This window comes from Loxodonta africana, chromosome 5 (assembly GCF_030014295.1).
Source record: "Loxodonta africana isolate mLoxAfr1 chromosome 5, mLoxAfr1.hap2, whole genome shotgun sequence".
Lineage (NCBI taxonomy): Eukaryota > Metazoa > Chordata > Mammalia > Proboscidea > Elephantidae > Loxodonta > Loxodonta africana.
The window spans coordinates 120,039,754-120,057,799 of NC_087346.1; the positions used below are offsets into that span (position 1 = coordinate 120,039,754).

At 42.7% G+C, this 18,046-nt stretch overlaps 1 protein-coding gene across 4 annotated transcripts in view; it reads right to left on the minus strand.

The window, feature by feature from the left end:
• TBC1D1 (TBC1 domain family member 1) overlaps positions 1-18,046 on the minus strand; it is a 284,776-nt gene that overhangs the window by 34,953 nt on the left and 231,777 nt on the right. For all 4 annotated transcript variants that reach the window (XM_064285966.1, XM_064285964.1, XM_064285963.1 and 1 more), the window contains 2 exons: positions 14,503-14,664; positions 6,131-6,289 (listed from right to left, as the gene is read on the minus strand). In XM_064285966.1, coding sequence (XP_064142036.1) covers positions 6,131-6,289; positions 14,503-14,664 — 321 coding nt within the window. The remainder of the gene's footprint in view (positions 1-6,130; positions 6,290-14,502; positions 14,665-18,046) is intronic.

The following is an 18,046-nucleotide window of genomic DNA, read 5'->3' on the forward strand; positions in this document are numbered from 1 at the left end:
ACATATATAGGGTTGTCATGATTTGGAGTTGACTCCATGGCAACTGGTCACGGAGGCTCCTGGGTGGTCTTCACAGTTTACACTGAACTACTAACTAAAAGGTTGGAGGTATGAATCCACCCAGCAGCACCAAAGAAGAAATGCCTGGTGATCTACTGTCATAAAATTATGACCATTGAAAACTCTATGGAATACAGTTCTACTCTGACACACGTGGGGTTACCATGAGTTCAAATCAACTCAGCTACTAACTGAAAGGCTGGCAGTTCCAATCCACCCAGAGGCGCCTTAGAAGAAAGGCCAGATCTACTTCCAAAAGATCACGATCATTGAAAACCCTATGCAGCACAGCTCTACTCTGAAACACGGGTGGTCACCACAAGTCAGAATCAACTTGACGGCAACTAGTTATTGGTTTCGGGGCGGGGGGTAGGAGTCAGCTGTTGAACATTCACCAGCACACCACTGAGTCAAAGAATGCAGGGGGATTCCAGGCCTCTAGGAAACAAAATCACCTCCGGCATTATTCTTTCCTTTACCACCCCCCTTTCTAATTCAACCAATTTGTGCTTTGCAGTAATAATTATATACACCCTCTTCTCATTTATTGACATGGTTAGGTTCCAAAGGTCAAGTTATTAAGCAAAATCGGCATTATGTGAAAATGGAGGACGATCACATCAGGTCACAAAATGGAAGATGATACAGCATTACACAACTGCCAAACCACTGAGAATCACGGCCCAGCCAAGTTGACGCATACCTTAACCATCACAGCCAACGTTACTCTCGCCTCCCACCTTGGCATTCATTACTGCCAGATGTATGTCATTCATGAGCAAAACAATCAGTAGATTTTTCTTTAATACTGTTGTAATTGCAAAATGTCAGATAACAAGACAGTCAGTAAGGAAGGAGAAGGTACAGTGTTTCATAGTTTATGAAGCACTTGCTCCAGCCCATCACCCACATAGGTTTTCACCTTTTCTCTTCATAAGACGTGTCATGCAAAAACTGTATACAAGGATAAATGTTAACTCCACATCCTAATTTCACAATTTCTTTAAGAAAATATTTTTGGGACTTGCCCTTAAGGAAGTCCTCCTCACACGTGCTTGTAGTTATGTTAGTTATGTGGTTTTATTTTCTGTATCCAAAATACATCTTGACTCCCTCCAACCAGATCGTATCTTCTCTGCCCTAGTCATTTTTAGGTGACCAATAAATACTGGTTAGTAAGGAGATAAAATGTACACACACGAAGTACATAAAAAGTACATGTATTACCTCTAAAGTGGAAATTGCCAGGCCTTTTTTCTGTCTTAGGCTGGAAGCCTCATCGTAACCTGTTCATGCAGGTGGATGGTGGCTGTGCGTGAGGTACACTGGCCAGGAATCAAACCCAGTCTCCTGTATGGGAGGGAAGACTTCTACCACTGAACCACCACTGCCCCGTAAGAACAAGAAGAAAGGCCTGGTGATCTACTTCCAAAAAAATCAGCCAATGAAAACCTTAAGGATCACAACAGATCACAACAGTCCAAACTGCAATCCACCACGGGGAGGCGAAGCTGAGCAGCATTTTGTTACACTGTGCACAGAGTCACTGTGAGTCTCAGGTCGACCTGATAGCAGCTGACAACCAAGTGGAAATAACAGCTGCCCAATTTCATACGGGTTATGAAATCCAACAAAGTTTGAGAAAATGTTTCTCACACTATAAAACATGACAAAACTATGTCAGGTGGAAACCTGTCAGAGAAGGAAAATTCAAATATTTTCTGTTAAATAGTGACAAAAACGCCATGACTGCCCCCTGTCAAAGGTGGAAGACTTGTAAGACCCAGAAAAACAAGGCAGTCCCATTGAGTCCAGCTCTCACAGGTTTCGCTGTTGTTATTCTTGCATGCCATCGAGTCGATTCTGACTCTCTGGAGGAAAAAATCTTATAAAGAGCTATTAAGACTAAAAGCCAATTTCAGAAAGTAAAGCAAGAGGCAGGAAAACAAATACCAGTGAAAACCCAAAATACATACAACTGACAACCATCCTGTTCTTCCGTCCAAGATATGGATGATTGTTTTTAAGAAAAGCTAAAAATACTGATTTGTGTTTGTTCTGTATCACACACCTGTATTGGGCCTTGGGTTAGTTATAAATCAGAAAACCAGTTGCCACTAAGTTGATTCTGATTCGTGGTGACCCCACGTGTGCCAGAGTAGAAGTGTGTTCCGTGGGCTTTCAGTGGCTGATTTTCTGGAAGCAGATCACTGGGCCTTTCTTCCAAAGCACCTCTGGGTGGACATGAACCTCCAGTCCTTCAGTTAGCAGCCAAGCGTGTTAACCATTTGTACCACTCAGGGACTCCAAGTTAGCCATTGCTGTTATTGTTGTTGTTAGTTGCCATCAAGTCAATTCCAACTCATAGCGACCTCACGTGTGCAGAGTAGAACTGTGTTCCAAAGAGTTCTCAAGGCTGTAACCTTTTGGAAGCAGCCTCACCAGGCCTGTCTTCGGAGGCACCTCTGGGTGGGTTTGAACTGCCAACCTTTCAGTTAGCAGTCAAACACTTAACCACCTGTGCTACCAAGGAACTCCTAAGGTAGCCACGTTGTTGTATGCTGTCGAGTCCCTTTTCAACTCACAGAGACCCAATAGTGTAGGTTAAACAGTATAGATTAAATAGAGTGTGTAGATTAAACAACTGATTTGGCAGAGGTACAACCTCTTGGTGAGAGGTGAGGCAGAGTCTAGAGGAACTTCTAAGTGAGGTCTTCCTGTACCCGAAAGAGCCAAGCCAGGCTGTGACCCGCTCTTGGGTTATCCCAGTTCAAGTGAGGAGAAAAAACTAACCGGGTCAGGTCACTGGATAGAGCCTGGATTGTCGCATGGAGGTGACTTGGGAAATGTATTATTGGAAACAGAGGTTATTTTTGACCCTTGGGAGGGTGATAGGAGGGCATCCAAAATGGAGGTCAGGCCAGAAGGACCGGGAAAGAAGTGAGGTAGAGAGAGGAGGCCAGCGCTGTCCTGTTGGGGTGGCAGTGGGGGCTGTAGATGGCCTTTGATGGGTTTAGGGGGTGAGGCGGGAAGAAGGCCAGGGATGGGGAGGATGTGAGGGTATGCTTGGCTGTGCCGTGACAGAAACGGCTGAGTCATGGGCTTGCATAGATCCTGTGCCAGCTGGAGGAGAGGCTGCGGTCAAGCGTCTCCTCAGGGGAGGTCAGTGTCTCCTCCCTCAGGGGAAGGCAAAGGCGAACACCACTCCCCAGGGGATATGCCTGGCCTGGAGGCGGCCCTAGTGCTGATCTAGCGTTTTCTGTTCGCTCTTGAGAAAAATCATTACATCTGGACAACACAAGACCCAGACAATCCTGCCCGTGGAAGGATGAGAGGAATACTGAAGGGAAACCGAGGGAAGAGCTCATCTGAATCAGAGAGGAGAAAATATGTTCCCTTCTCCTCCTCCCATCCTGCCAAGGGGCTGGGGGAGTAGAGAGAAGCTGTCTGTACTGACTCCCTCTCTAACTCCTAGCCTAAATTTATTTTTTACTGCATTTCACATGATAGGAACATGATGTCATTTTTCTGTTACTCATCACATTAGCAAACACAAGCTACTGCCAATTCACAAAAAAACTGATTTCCTTGGGGTCAGTGGGCCAGACAGGCTCCAGCCCCACAGCTTGCACTTTGATTGCCCTCATGGCTTGTCAGCATCCTCTTCGACCCAGCCAACCACTTCTCTGGGCTCAGAGGGAATGAGGGACGGAGGCGCCTTACTGTAGCACAGATCGACCGTGAGTTTACGTCCCAGCACCTCCGCTCGCTTAACTGTGTGTCTGTGGTCAACATTTGACTTCTCTGTGCCTCAGTTTCCTCACCATTTAACAAGGATATGGGACCAACTTCCCAGGGCTGTTGTGAGGGTTTTGTGAGATTGGGGAGCTTGTGCAGTACTTCATATTCAATATTGTAAAAGACCAGGCATCTCCTATGTGACAGGCACGGTCATGCAGCCCAGTCCAGCCTACAAAGGGCTGCATCCTATTTGAGAGAAAGGTGATACAAAGCTGCTAAGACAGAACTGTGAACAGTGTGGATGGTGTAAAAATCATGGGCTCTGAAGTCACACAGCTTAGCAGCAGATTGGGCTGTGATGCCTTGAGCCAAGTTGCTTAACCTCCCTGTGTTTCAATTTTCTCATCTCTAAAGTGGGGCAGAACGATATCTACCTGACTGTGTTGTGAGGATTAAAGAAAGTTAGTTATTTAAGTAATGCTTGGCCCAAAAACCAAAACAACTGCCATCAAGCTGACTCTGACTCATGGCGACTCAATGTGTTTCAGAGTAGAACTGTGCTCTGCAGGTTTTCAGTGGCTGATTTTTCTAAAGTAGATCACCAGGCTTTTCTTCTCAGGTACCTCTGGGTGGATTCAAACCTCTAACCTTTCACTTAGTAGCCAAGCACTTAACTGTTGGTGCTACCCAGGGATTCCTAATGTTTGGCCCAAGGTAAAGGCAAAACGTTAGCTTTAATAATGACAAGAATAATACATGTGTTAAGTATCATGAGAGCAAGAGGACGAGGTGGTACAGAAGTATATAGCACAGGTACCTAATCCAGTCTGGAGGTGGGGACAAAGGCTATGGGCAGGGACAGTTTCTCAGTGATGACATTTAACCTTAGACCTAAAGACTTCTTGTTGTTAGTTGCCATTGAGTCGTTTCTGACTCACTGTGACCCCGTATGTGCAGAGTAGAACTGTGTTCCATAGGGTTTTCAGGGCTGTGACCTTTCAGAAGCAGAAGGACAGAGCTGTCTTCTGAGACACCTCTGTGTGGGTCTGAACCGCCAACATGTCAGCTAGTAGTAAGAACTCAACTGTTTTTGCCACCCAAGCCTACGGAGAACCATTTATGAAATTAGCCTTTAAGGTTTGGTGTGTGGCTGGACAGAAAAAAGACTCAACTCTGGCTCATCCAACTCACCACCCCATACTCTGGGGGAAAGTCCTGCATCCTGGCTGCTGAGCTGCAGCAACCCCTCAAAGAGCAGAGCCACTGCAGGGCCCCACAGCACTGAGAGTGAGCAGAGACCTGGGGAGTTGGTGGTGACAGTAGCCACCAGGCTATGTGTTCCTGAAGCAGGGCTGTATGCTCTCAGAGCAGCAGGTCAAGCTCACTCTGCACCTGACCAGCTGGGTTCCTCAGGTGCCCTGACACCAGCAGAGAAAGAGGCCCTTCTGAGTAGCAGCAAGCAAAAGAAAATCTACTGTCCCTTCTGCTGACAACCCATCAGAAAAGGCATGAGTCCCATGGGCTTTTACACATCATAACCAAACCAAACCAAACCAAACCAAACCAGAAGCCACTGGGTCACCTCTGACTCATGGCGAACCCACGTGTGCAGAGTAGAGCTGCGCCCTATAGGGTTTTCAAGGTTGTGATGTTTCGGAGACAGATCCCCAGGTCTTTCTTTCCAGGTGCCTCTGGGTAGGTTCAAACTGCCAACCTTTTGGTTAGTAGTTGAGTGCTCGACCATTTACACTACCCAGGGATTCCTTTATTTGTAATTACATCCTAATTCAACAAGTTCTTCATTGTGGCAATTGCAAGCCCTAACTAATACGTCACTTCCACCTTAGTGTTTTTCAAACTGTTCAACAGACAAGAATGCCCAGTTTCCAAAATAAAGTCCCTCAAGGTGCACGCACAAGCTGCACCTACAATTTTTGTAATAAATTCTCTTTGAAAGCAGTAAAGATGTGGGAGTGGCTCCTGTAATTAAACCAAGCCTCGGTTTTGAAGACTTGTATGTTTTCCAGGATGTTCCTTCAGTGACTATAAAAGTCTCCTATCAATATTTGAATGACTGAGCTGAACCGTGGATGTGACTGTAGCCTTAATGAACACCACTGTCCATGCTAAGCAGGGTTAACAAGCTGCCCAATGAAAACATTGAGTTTTTATATACTTGAAGATGACATTTGTGATTATTCTGGGGCTTTTTAAATTAAAAGTCACAGCAGTAAATTTTGATTGCCAAACCTAAAGGCAGATCACTAAATAACTTGGACCATCTCTTCAGCTTTTCCATTTTCATTTCAAGTCGATAGTACAGACTTACCGAGGTCAATAAGAATCGCGTGCTGATGCGAGGTTAGCTGTTTTAGGAGTTCTTTATATGGCGTGTCCTTTGGCTGTTGTTTACTGGGAAACTGGTGCCTAAGGTGGTATTGCTCTGCTAGGAATTTCCAGATTTCACCCCGGTGATGGCGCGGCACACCTTTAAAAAGGGAAGTAAAAAACATAAAGAGTGACTTTATGCACAGAATGGAGTCCCTGGGTGGTGCAAATGGTTAGTGCACTTGGCTGCTAACTGAAAGGCTGGTGGTTTGAGTCTCCCCCAGAGGCTCCTTGGAAGAAAGGCCTGGCAATCTACGTCTGAAAAACCAGTCATTAAAAACCCTATGGCGCATAGTTCTACTCTCAAACACATGGGGTCACCATGAGTTAGAATCAACTTAACTGCAAGTTACTGATATGTACAGAATAAAAAACAACAACAAAAAACCCTGCTGCCGTTGAGTTGATTCTGACTCACAGCAATCCTGTACAGAATACAATTTATTAATAAAAATGAATTGCATGGCATTCCATCAATCCAAATTCTTGTTCTATTATAAATTAATGGCACAGGAATGGAAAGGATGCCACCAAAATTTGTCATATTAGCTGCTTTCCTTCCTTCCTTCCTTCCTCCCTGCCGCCAATCTTCCCTAACTCGTCCTAATCCCTTTCCACTTTCCTTCAGTCTTTTAAGTATATACCATGTTTCTGCGTTAGGCTTTGCAAGCAATAACCAATTGATAACACATAAGCCCCCAACTTAAGCCAACTGATAATGTTCTCAGGAAATAAGATCAAGAATGAAAAACTGTATTGCAGAATGTGATAAAAGTCATAAAAGGGATATAATCAAAGGGAGGGAAAGAGCAGATGAAAGATGGCTAGCTCATTTCTAACTAAGCGATCAAGAAAGTTTCACAGAATCCTTCATTTAGGATAGGAGAAAGAGAAAAGAGAAGACAAGCCAGAGAAAAGAGCCAAGCATTTCAGTTTGCCTTGTGCACAGCATACGTGTGTGGAAGGAACAGTTAGCAATAAGGCTGGGATGGTTTTGTCTTAAGCATAATTGGAGGCAGAAACCAGCACTTTACTTGATAGCTGTAGGGAACCAACGAATGTTTCTGAGCTGGGAAGGGTTTGGCCGGATCAAAGCTGAGATTCTGGAATATAATTAGAAAGTTTCCTGCCGGGTGGGCTGGAGGAAGGGACCAGAGGCTGGATAGGTGGTTCTGTGCATAAATGTGCCTGGTGGGTATTCAATGAAGACCCCAAAACAAGAAAAATGATCCAAGAGCCTCTACCTAATGTTTTAAAAAAGATTAACTTGAAAAAGTGATTAAAAATGTTGTCTACACACAATACAGGAGAGGTCAGCACAACTGGACTAAGCCAAAAGCAATTAAGTTTCCTGAATAAACTGAACACTTCGAAGTCCAGTGTAGCAGGGGTGGAGGTTTGGGAACCATGGTTTCAGGGGACATCTAAGTAAATTGGCATAATAAAATCTATTAAAAGATTCTGCATCCCACTTGGAGAGTGGCATCTGGGGTCTTAAATGCTAGCAAGTGGCCATCTAAGATGCATCAATTGGTCTCAACCCACCTAGAGCAAGGAATAATGAAGAACACCAAAGACACAAGGTAATTTTGAGCCTAAGTGACAGAAAGGACCACATAAACCAGAGACTACATCAGCCTGAGACCAGAAGAACTAGATGGTACCCAGCCACAACCGATGACTGCCCTGACAGGGAACACAACAGAGAACCCCTGAGGGAGCAGGAGAGCAGTGGGATGCAGACCCCAAAATTTCATAAAAAGACCAGACTTAATGGTCAGACTGGGACTAGAAGGATCCCGGAGGTCATGGTCCCCAGACCTTCTGTTAGCCCGAGACAGGAATCATTCCCAAAGGCGATTCTGCAGACCAGGATTGGACAGGAATATGGGGCAGAAAGTGATAATGGTGAAGAATGAGCTTCTTGGATCAAGTAGACACATGAGAGACTATGTTGACATCTTCTGTCTGGAGGAGAGATGAGAGGGTGGGGGTGGGGGGCAGAAGCTGCCTGAATGGACACAAGGAGAGAAAGTAGAGGGAAGGAGTATGCTATCTCATCAGGGGGAGAGCAATTAGGAGTCTATAAAAACCCAAACCCAGTGCTGTCGAGTCGATTCCGACTCATAGCGGCCCCATAGGACAGAGCAGAACTTCCCCATAGAGTTTCCAAGGAGCGTCTGGCAGACTCGAACTGCCAACCCTTTGGTTAGCAGCCATAGCACTTAACCACTATGCCACCAGGGTTTCCTAGGCGCCTATAGCAAGGTACATATAAATTTTTGTATAAGAGTCTGACTTGATTTATAAACTTTCACTTAAAGCACAATAAAAATTAATTTAAAAAAATGTTGTCTAAAGCTAACAAGAGTTCTCTTAAAGTCAAAAGTGACAGCTGTGAATCAAAATTCATTTGTTCATTATTCAGCTGTTACAGGCCCAGATGTAGAAATAGGGAGAGAGAGAAGATTGCACAATAAGACATCAAAACTTTCTCACATCTGACAGAAGTTCCCTTGGGAAAAAGAAACCTCCGAATTAGGGATTAATCTTCCCAGACAGAAAAAAAAAAAAAAAATGACCACTTTGTACACTCCCTGCCACTCAGAAAGTCTGCCCAGGAAGACAGGTTTTCTGTTTCCCACTGGCCATCTTCAAGAGAAGTTTCTACTCTGGCAAGTTAATAACAGCGGCAGCTAACATTTACTGTGAGGTCACTATATACCAGGCACTATTCCAACCACTTTACAGGTATTAGCCCATATCATCCCCACAACCTTCTCAGGGAAATATTAGGATTATTCTCACAGTCAAGATGAGGAGAGAGGAGCCACCAGAGAGGACAGGCCCCCCACCAAGATCCTTTCTGCCCAGCTGGCTAGTGGTGGCCCAAGGAAATGCCTTTACTTTTCGCTTGACATCCTCCCCGTCAGACAATGCAGCTGCTCAGATGGGTACTGCAGAAAATTTATTTTATGTTCCTACCTCGCAATGAATAATAAAATGACCACCTGTGGATTTAAACTAAGTAGCAGTGAATTTCATTTATTATCAGATCCACAAGGAACTATTTAGAAAGCATCACGCAGCCACTTCTTGGAAATGTATAAGGTGTATGTAGTAAGTACCTTGTTTCACCCTTTCATGAATCAGTTGTTTAAAAAAAAAAAGTTAGCCTGTGAAGAGAGATACAGGACCACACTTAACCGTGACCACGTGCTTTGCCTTCTCTGAACGTTTAACTCAACATTCATCTGATGATTCTGTGTATGGGTTGAAAGGTGGTCCCCAGAACCTGTTATGTCAACTTATTTGGAGAAAGTGTCTTTGTAGATATAATTAAGTTAGGGATCTTAAGAAGATCATCCTGGATTATGTGAGTGGGCTCCAAATCTAGTGACAAGTGGAGGTGGCAAGGTGACCACAAAGGCAGAGGCTAGAATAACACGCCCACAAGCCAAGGAATGCCAAGAGCCACCAGAAGCTGGAAGAGGCAAGAAGCAGACTATCTTCTAGAGCCTTTGGAAGGAGTATAGCCCTGCTGACACCTTGATTTCAGACTACTGGCCTCCAGAACTGGGGGAGGATAAATTTCTGTTGTTTTAAGCCACCCAGTTTGTGGTAATTTGTTATGGCAGCAACAAGAAATGAATATACCCTAATTGCTGCTTGTTAATATTCTTCTTTTCCTTCTCTCCCTCTCTACTATTCCTGCTCAGAGATACATACTCTGTGTGCACACACACACACATACGCGTCCTTAATACTTCATCTTAGTTCTTCAAACCCTGAATAAAAGTTAAATGTTGGCTGAGAAACAGCCAGCATGTTAAGTGATTTATTGTGGGGCTTTTTAAAAAACTTTCTTTTTTTTTTTTCAAAGTGGAAAATTTTCCCAAATCACAAGATGTTCAATTTCCTCTTATTACTAAATCATTCTCATTATCTCATCAGACCTTTATTTCTTGGAGCCAAGGAATGCTGGCTGTGTCACCGGACAGTGCCACATATTCCGGTATTTAAGAGTAAGCTTGGGGTTTCAGAGTTAAAAACAAAGAGTCATTCCAATCAGAGCCAATGTTTTTGCTAAGAAAGGCCTGAAACATCCTTCCCAACGCCCTGCTGCGCCTTCACACCTAATCCGAGAGAGAAAGCTTGCCATGGAGTCCTCGCCCAGCGCCTGCAGGCAGGGCTCGGGGGTTGGGGGGGGCAGCACGCCATATTGCCACGAAATGTAAGTAGCTTTTAATTTTTACTGACTTTAAAAGTAACATATGCTCACTATTAAAAACAAGCAAACAAAAAACTGAAAATGTAGAAGGTATAAAGAAGAAAATGACAAATCATCCATCAGAGTGAACATATAATTTACCCTCTGTAGGAGGAAGCTTTTCAAAGGGAAAGGAGAAGGACTATGCCGGAAAATCGGCTGTACGGTCACCTGCCTATAACCAAGAGAGCTGCGAACACATCATGGATGTTTTTCCATGCATAAAAAAAAATGCACACGCACATAGAAATATATACTGCATGTTTGGTAAAGCAGAGGGCCGATGAAAACAAGGGAAGCTTCAATGAGATGGATTGACCCCAAAGCTGCAACAATGGACTCAAATATACCAACGATCATAAAGATGGCACAGGACCAGCCGACGTTTCATTCTGTTGCACACAAGTTCACTGAGCAGGAGCCAACTCATCAATGACAACTAACAACAAAACAGGAGCCCATGCTGTACTGTAATTTTCCTCTTTCATTTAGCAACTTATATCAGACATCTTTTACGTTGCTAAATATATAGCTCTATTGTGTCATTTTTCAAGAAACACAACATGAAGGGTCGCATGGGTTTTTTGGGGGGGTCTATTAAACAATGTCACAATAAGCATTCTACTGAAGTACATTTTTGACTAATTTCTAGAATTCATTCCTATAAATAGCACTGCTTGGTCAAAGGTAAACAGGATTTACATCTGGTGCATACTGCCAACTGCTCAGGTGGCCACTTCGTAATCCCATTCCTAGAAAAGTACCTCCTGGCTTATATAGTTCTACCCTAATCCCTTTAGACAAACCATTTGGAGTCAAACTGAATTTTGAGTTATTTAAAATTTCACATAATCAGTCTTCCTTCCCCCAAGTTGACACTCTAATCATGACACTGTGCCTCAATTTTAACTTGAAACGTTTTGTAAATCACTTTATGTCTGTCGTTTAGGGGTGTAGAAAGGAGACCTGGTGGTACAATGGTTAAGCATTTGGCTGCTAATCTAAAGGTCAGTGGTTGGAACACACCAGTGGCTGCTCCTGTAAAGATTTCAGCCTAGGAAGTTCTACAGGGCAGTTCTACTGTGTCCCGTAGGTTCCCTGTGAGTTGGAGCTGACTTGGTGATGCACAATGACAATGGATCATTACAAGGACAGAACTCACTACCCAAATAAGGTCTCTGGAGTGACTTGGCCTCCATCTGAAAGAGCAAAAGTTTGGTTCTGACTTAATCTCATTTTTTATTCTGTGCCACAAGATGGACGGAGGTCATCTGTTTAAAGCTATTATATCTTATGTGTTGAAAGCAGCTGAATAACTGGCAAAGCCCCTTCTACAGTTACAGATGTCCCACTCTCTGTGGCAGAAAGTGGTGCGGCAAAGTCAGGGGATACATGGGGAAATCCCGGGCGAGCCTCTGCTCACCCCAGTATGTGAACTGTTCAACCATCTATACCCACCTTCCCTAAACGGGTTCCAGATTCCTAGAGTATTTCTACTAATCTCCCTCAAAAAATGCAAAATGAAATCCCATATATCCAAGTGCCAGGCTTCTAAGAAGTTCAAACATATGGAATAGTTGTCATAGACCCATGCAATGTGCTTCTTGGGGAAGCAACATCACCTGAAAACCATCATCTAGTGAATTGTGAAAGGGAAAGAATGAACTCGTTCTTTTCTCTGCTTTCTGCTTTTTCATAACAGCAATGTGGGATGATTTACTTGGTGAAGGGTAAACCTGATTAGAAGTAGCCCTCCTGATACCTTGATTTTGGACCTCTGGCCTCCAGAATGGTTAGAGAATAAATTTTTGTTTTTGAAGCCATCAAGTTTGCCTTTACTGGTGTGAGGGTGAACCTCCAGCAACGGTTGCAGAGAATATCAGAAATGGAAGAGCGCCCCAAGATTCTCTGCTCCAAGCCCCTCATTGTACAAGCGAGGAGAAAAGAGTAAAAAAAGGTGAGAGGAACTGCCAAAGGTCATACTGGAAGCTGCTGGTGACTTAGAAACTGACTCTTCACCACCAGCAGACATTTCTAGTCTCTGAGAGCAACACTGTCCAGGTGAGGTTCAGTGGCAGGCAGTACTGTATAATGGTTAGACCTCCAGCAAACTGGCGTATATATAGGCCCAGCTCTTTGGCCGTGGGCCCCTAACTCAACTGCTCTAAGCCCAAGTTTCCTTATCCATGAAAAGGGGACAGTCATAACTAGCAGTAGCTACCTATTATTATTAAAATTGAGGTTCCTAGGTGTTGAAAACAGTTTGCACTCGACTGCCAATCGAAAGGTTGGTGGTTCAAACCCACCCAGAGGTACCGCAGAAGAAAAAGCCTGGTGATCTGCTTCCATTAAAGATTATAACCAAAAACGCTCTGTGGAACAGTTCTACTCTGTCATACATGGGGTTCCCAAGAATCAGAATTAACTCAAAGGCAACTAACAATGACATTATTAAAATTGATGCTGTCAAAACTCAGAAAAAAAATATTAATATCTAATAGACTACAGTAGCAAACACTGCGTTGTTCCATTTACATTCTTAGAGATGAAAAATGCTCTTCCACTGTACAGCTCATAAGGTCAGAAGAAACACATCATCTATACATATTTGTAACTCATTCTAAACACCCGGTTATTCATGACTATATTGGCCAGAACTCAGTAGCGCAAAAATTAATTAGAATCACAAGGCTTCCAATCTTTCCAGAAGACAGTGACATACATTTTAAAAGAAATTACCATTGGCTTTACTTGAACATTAATAATCACTGGAGTTAAGCTCTTAAACAGTGCTTCTCAAACTATCTGTCATGAAGAACCAGTTTTTCCTTTTTCTTTTTAATTTTCCAATCCTCTGCAGACTGATGCTTTTAAAAAAAGCATTATAAAATGAATTAGTAGAAAAGTAAAACAAGTACAACACTAACAAAAACCCACCCACATTTTTTCATAAGGATCACGCTGTTGAATTCCTGAAAACATTTCCAAATGCTTAAGCGCAGTTTCTGTACTTATCACATCTTGGACAAGTAACAGTTTGGACTGGCACCAGTCAAAAGACCACGCTTAAAAAACAGTTAATACTGTTGGCTCTCCAAGGCCTTACAGTGTGCTAGACACAAGCTGTGTGCTCCAGGAATCTGCTCGCTTACTCCTCACAACAGCCAGGAGGGAGGCAGGAATTGTCATCACCCACATCTTACACATGTGGAAAGCGGGGCTCAGAGAGGTTGGGTCATTTGCCTGAGATCGCATAGCAAAGGAAGTAGCAAAATTGGGATCCAAATCTGGGACTACTTACACTCTATCTTCTCTCCCTAATTCAAACTCATGAAGTTGATTCTGACTCCTAGCAAGACTATAGGACAGGGCAGAACTGCCCCATAGGGTTTCCAAGGCTGTAATCTTTATAAAGCAGACTGCCACATCTTTCTCTAGTGGAGTGGCCGGTGGGTTTGAACCACTGACTTTGGTTAGTAGCCAAGCATTTAACAGAGCAATGGTTAAGCACTTGGCTGCTAGCCAAAAGGTTGGTGGTTCGAATCCACCAGCTGCTCTATGGGAGAAAAGACGTGGTAATCTACTCCTGCGAAGATTTCAGCCTAGGAGATTGTAATGGTGCAGTTCTACTCTGTCCTGCAGGGTTGCTATGAATCAGCATCGACTTGACAGCATGCAACAACAACAGAGTACAGGAAGAGAATCTGCACAATTTGTTTTCAATTTCCTATTTAACTCAGGGTGTACCATCATATCGTTATCAGGTTTGTAGGCAACTAAGCCCTTGGGTTTTCTTCTGCCTCCTCCTTGTTTCCTAGTCTTCTGAGCATTTTATTTTCTATTAGGAATCATGAAAGGTGATGAAACTCACATCAATTAAGATATCTGGAAATAACTCAGGTAAATGACTTAGGTAAAAAGAAGGAGACAGCCACTAAAATTAGACTTCAAAATGTTTGCGAATCTTAATTTTTTTATTCCATGCTTCTCCCCATAATCAATGAGGGATGGGGTTGGCTGGATGGATTCCCAATAAAGCTTACCTTGCCCAACAGCTGAATGCATTTTTTCCATGTCAAACTTAATTTTTGATCTTCCTGGAGTACTTAGCATCTTTTCCCACACTGTAGTTACCTCTTTAAGACAAGGAGTGATTTCTTCATAATCAAGCTTCAGACGCTTGTTCAGCAAATCACTTTCAGAGGCTGGAAGCAGAACATTTAAGTGCTAGTTAGTAAACGTTATGTGTCTTCAACTACCTGACATGGCTGCCTAACTTGTTATCTTTACTGAGATGTCCAGCAGTCACAGCCAGGTAATGTCCAAATTAAAATCACTGTTCCTACCTCACCCCATTTGGTCCCCCGATTTTCCTTATCTTGGAAAATATGAAAAACTCAGAAGTCACTTTGATTTCTCTATTCCTCCACTCCCAATATGTCCTGTTGGCTCTACTGCTAAAATACATCCCATATGGGCTCATCTCTTCCCATCTCCTATATTACCCATTTAAGCCATAAACATCTCAAGAGCAGGAGCTATGTGAAAAAATTCCTGATGCCTGGCACAGTTAGAGCTCAACAAGATTTTTTCATCTAAACAAGGAGAGGCTCTCTGAGGGTAAATTCTTTTTATTTAGAGTCACAGGTTACTTCCACCTATTGGTTCTATTTCTGCTTCCTAGAGCTGGACAGAATAAATCTACTCTTTTCATATGACATCTCCTCAAACATACAAAGATAGCTATCATTTCTCACCAAGTCTTAACCTAAGGCTGCATTAAGAATTCTACCTAAATTACCAAACAGGAAAAAAAATCAATAAAGGAAAATTTTAATTGACGATACTAAGAACCATTAAACCTATAACATCACTCCCACTTCACAGCCACTAAATCCTACTTGGGATTGCTTTGATAGGGATCACAACAAAGAGTCCCAGACCGACTAAGAGAAAAATGTAGAACAGAATTCAAATTCACAAAAAAAGACCAGACTTACTGGTCTGATAGAGACTAGAGGAACCCTCGAGACTATGGCCCCCAGACACCCAGCTAACCCAGAACTGAAACCATTCCCAAAGCCCACTTCTCAGACAAAGATGAGATATGCCTATAAAATAAAACATAACACATGTGAGGAACGTGCTTCTTAGTTCAATCAAATATACGAGACCAAATGGGCAACTCCTGTCCAAAAGCAAGACAAGCAAGGCAGGAAGGGACAGGAACTGGATGAATGGACACAAGGAACCGGAGTGGAAAGGGGGAGCGCACTGTTACGTTGTGGGGATTGCAACCAATGTCACCAAACAATGTGTGTATAAATTTGAACGAGAAATTAACTTGAGCTGTAAACTTTCACCGAAAGCACAATAAAATTATAAATAAATCCTACTGTCAGTCCTCATATCCAATCTACATCATATTTCAGATATGGAATATATGTTTATTGGACAAGCAGGTATGGTACAGAGCTACTTATAAGCCAATACACAGATTCTGCAGAGCTGATAAACTGGACCTCTTTGTTATAATAATAAATACTTATGTTACATGTCTATCTTAAGTGCTTTATGCTTAGTAATGTTTTTGGATGAGAAGACTGAGGCACTGGGAGGCTTAGTAGCTTCACCAAGGACCCAGGGAAGAGGTGACAGAGACGGGACTGGAATCCAGGCATCTGCTGCAGAGCGTGAGCCGTTCTCCACCACACTGCAGAACCTGGTGTTGTTAATCAAACATTTTTTTTCTGGAACTCGGCACACATGGGGCAGTGGTGGGTTCAGTGGTAGAATTCTCTCCTTCCATACTGGACACCCAGGTTTGATTCTCAGCCAATATACCTCAAGCACACCCACCATCTGTCTGTTACTGAAGGCTTGACTGTTGCTATGATGCTAAACAAGTTTTGGCAGAACTTCCAGACTAAGAGAGACTAGGAAGAAAGATCTACTTCTGACGATCAGCCAGTGAAAACCCTGTGGGTCACAACGATCTGATCTGCAACTGGTCATGAGGATGGTGCAGGACCTGCAGCCTCTCATCCTGCTGCACACAGTGTCGCCGTGAGTTGGGGACCCAAATGATGACAACAACAAAAGGCATGTATCACTTAGAGACCTTAAATGTTTGATAAAATCCAATGAAGCTAATTTGGCCTACAGTTTTTTGTGTGTGAAGGCTTTTTAATACAAATTTGATCTTTTTAACAGATACAGGGCTATTCAGATTTTTTTCCTTCTCATTTCAGTTTTGGTAAATTGTGTCTTTCAAGAAGTTTGTCCATTTCCCATCTAAGTTTTTGCATTTATTGGCAAAAAGTTGATCTTAATATTTCCTTATTATGTTTTTAATGGCTGTAGAATCTGTAGTTCAGACTACAGATACTAACACACCAGTACACATCTCTCAAGATGGTCCCCCTTCCCTAGCTGACACACACACACACACAAACACCCTCCCTCCCTGCCCTATTTTATTCCCAAGGATACTGAGACATAAGGTTTACTGGTTTCAAATAGGGCCAATTAAGTTCTAGAAGTAGGATTTGAACTTATGCTTAACCACTATATTTCTGTCTCCCAGTGTCTTATTTTTGTAGTAGGAATTACAGGTAGTCCCCGACTTACAATGTATCCGAGTTACGACGAGCCAAACAACTGTGTTTTTTTGGTGTATCTTATTGTCAGTAATATGTACTACATACATTGCTACAGAATGTAATCTGCTGATGTTATCATTCTCAGATGTTCACCCACAGATGTTCAAATAGAATTTATAAAGATACTAATTAAAAGAAAGAATAACAGTGAAAACAAAGAAACAGGGACTCAACTTATGTCAGAGCCAACTTACAAAGGAGTCATCAGAGTATAACCTTGTCATAAGTCAGGACTGCTTAACTGAGCTGCTCTTCTGAGGACCAAATGAGATTAAATACACTAAGCACCTATAAAATGTCTGCTAATTAACAAATACTCCACAAATTATCAGAAATAGACAACAGTGAATGGTACAAACTAAGCCTTGATAACATAAAATGTTTTCTTTGTCCATTTCAGATATTCAGCAAACGCTAACTTGGTTAACCAGGCTAATGCTATGCCCTGAAGGTAAACGCTGATTCATCTGATTTATGAATCCTACACTTACTAGCTGTAGTGACTGCCTTCAAACACAAATGCATCGAAGGATAACAATGAAAAGAGCCACAGAGATCATCTGGTCCAACTACTCATCTGGGCACGGAAATTTTCATTTATTACAGCTTTTCTTCTGCCATGTTTATTCTTATAAAGAATAATAAGCAGAATAAGTTTTCAAGGTTCTGTTAAACAATTCTCTACATCTGTGGTGCTGACTTGTTTTTTGCATTTTTTTCCTAAATGTCAACTCCAGATTTTGGGGGAGCTATGAGAAAACACAATACATGTAATTAGAGTTGAGCTAACTCTTGTGGCAAATCAGGCTTAGAGCTCGTCTTGCCAAACACTCATTGCCATTGAGTTGATTCCGACTCATAGTGACTCCATAAGACAGAGTAGAATTGCCCCATATGGTTTCCAAGGAGTGCCTGGTGGATTCAA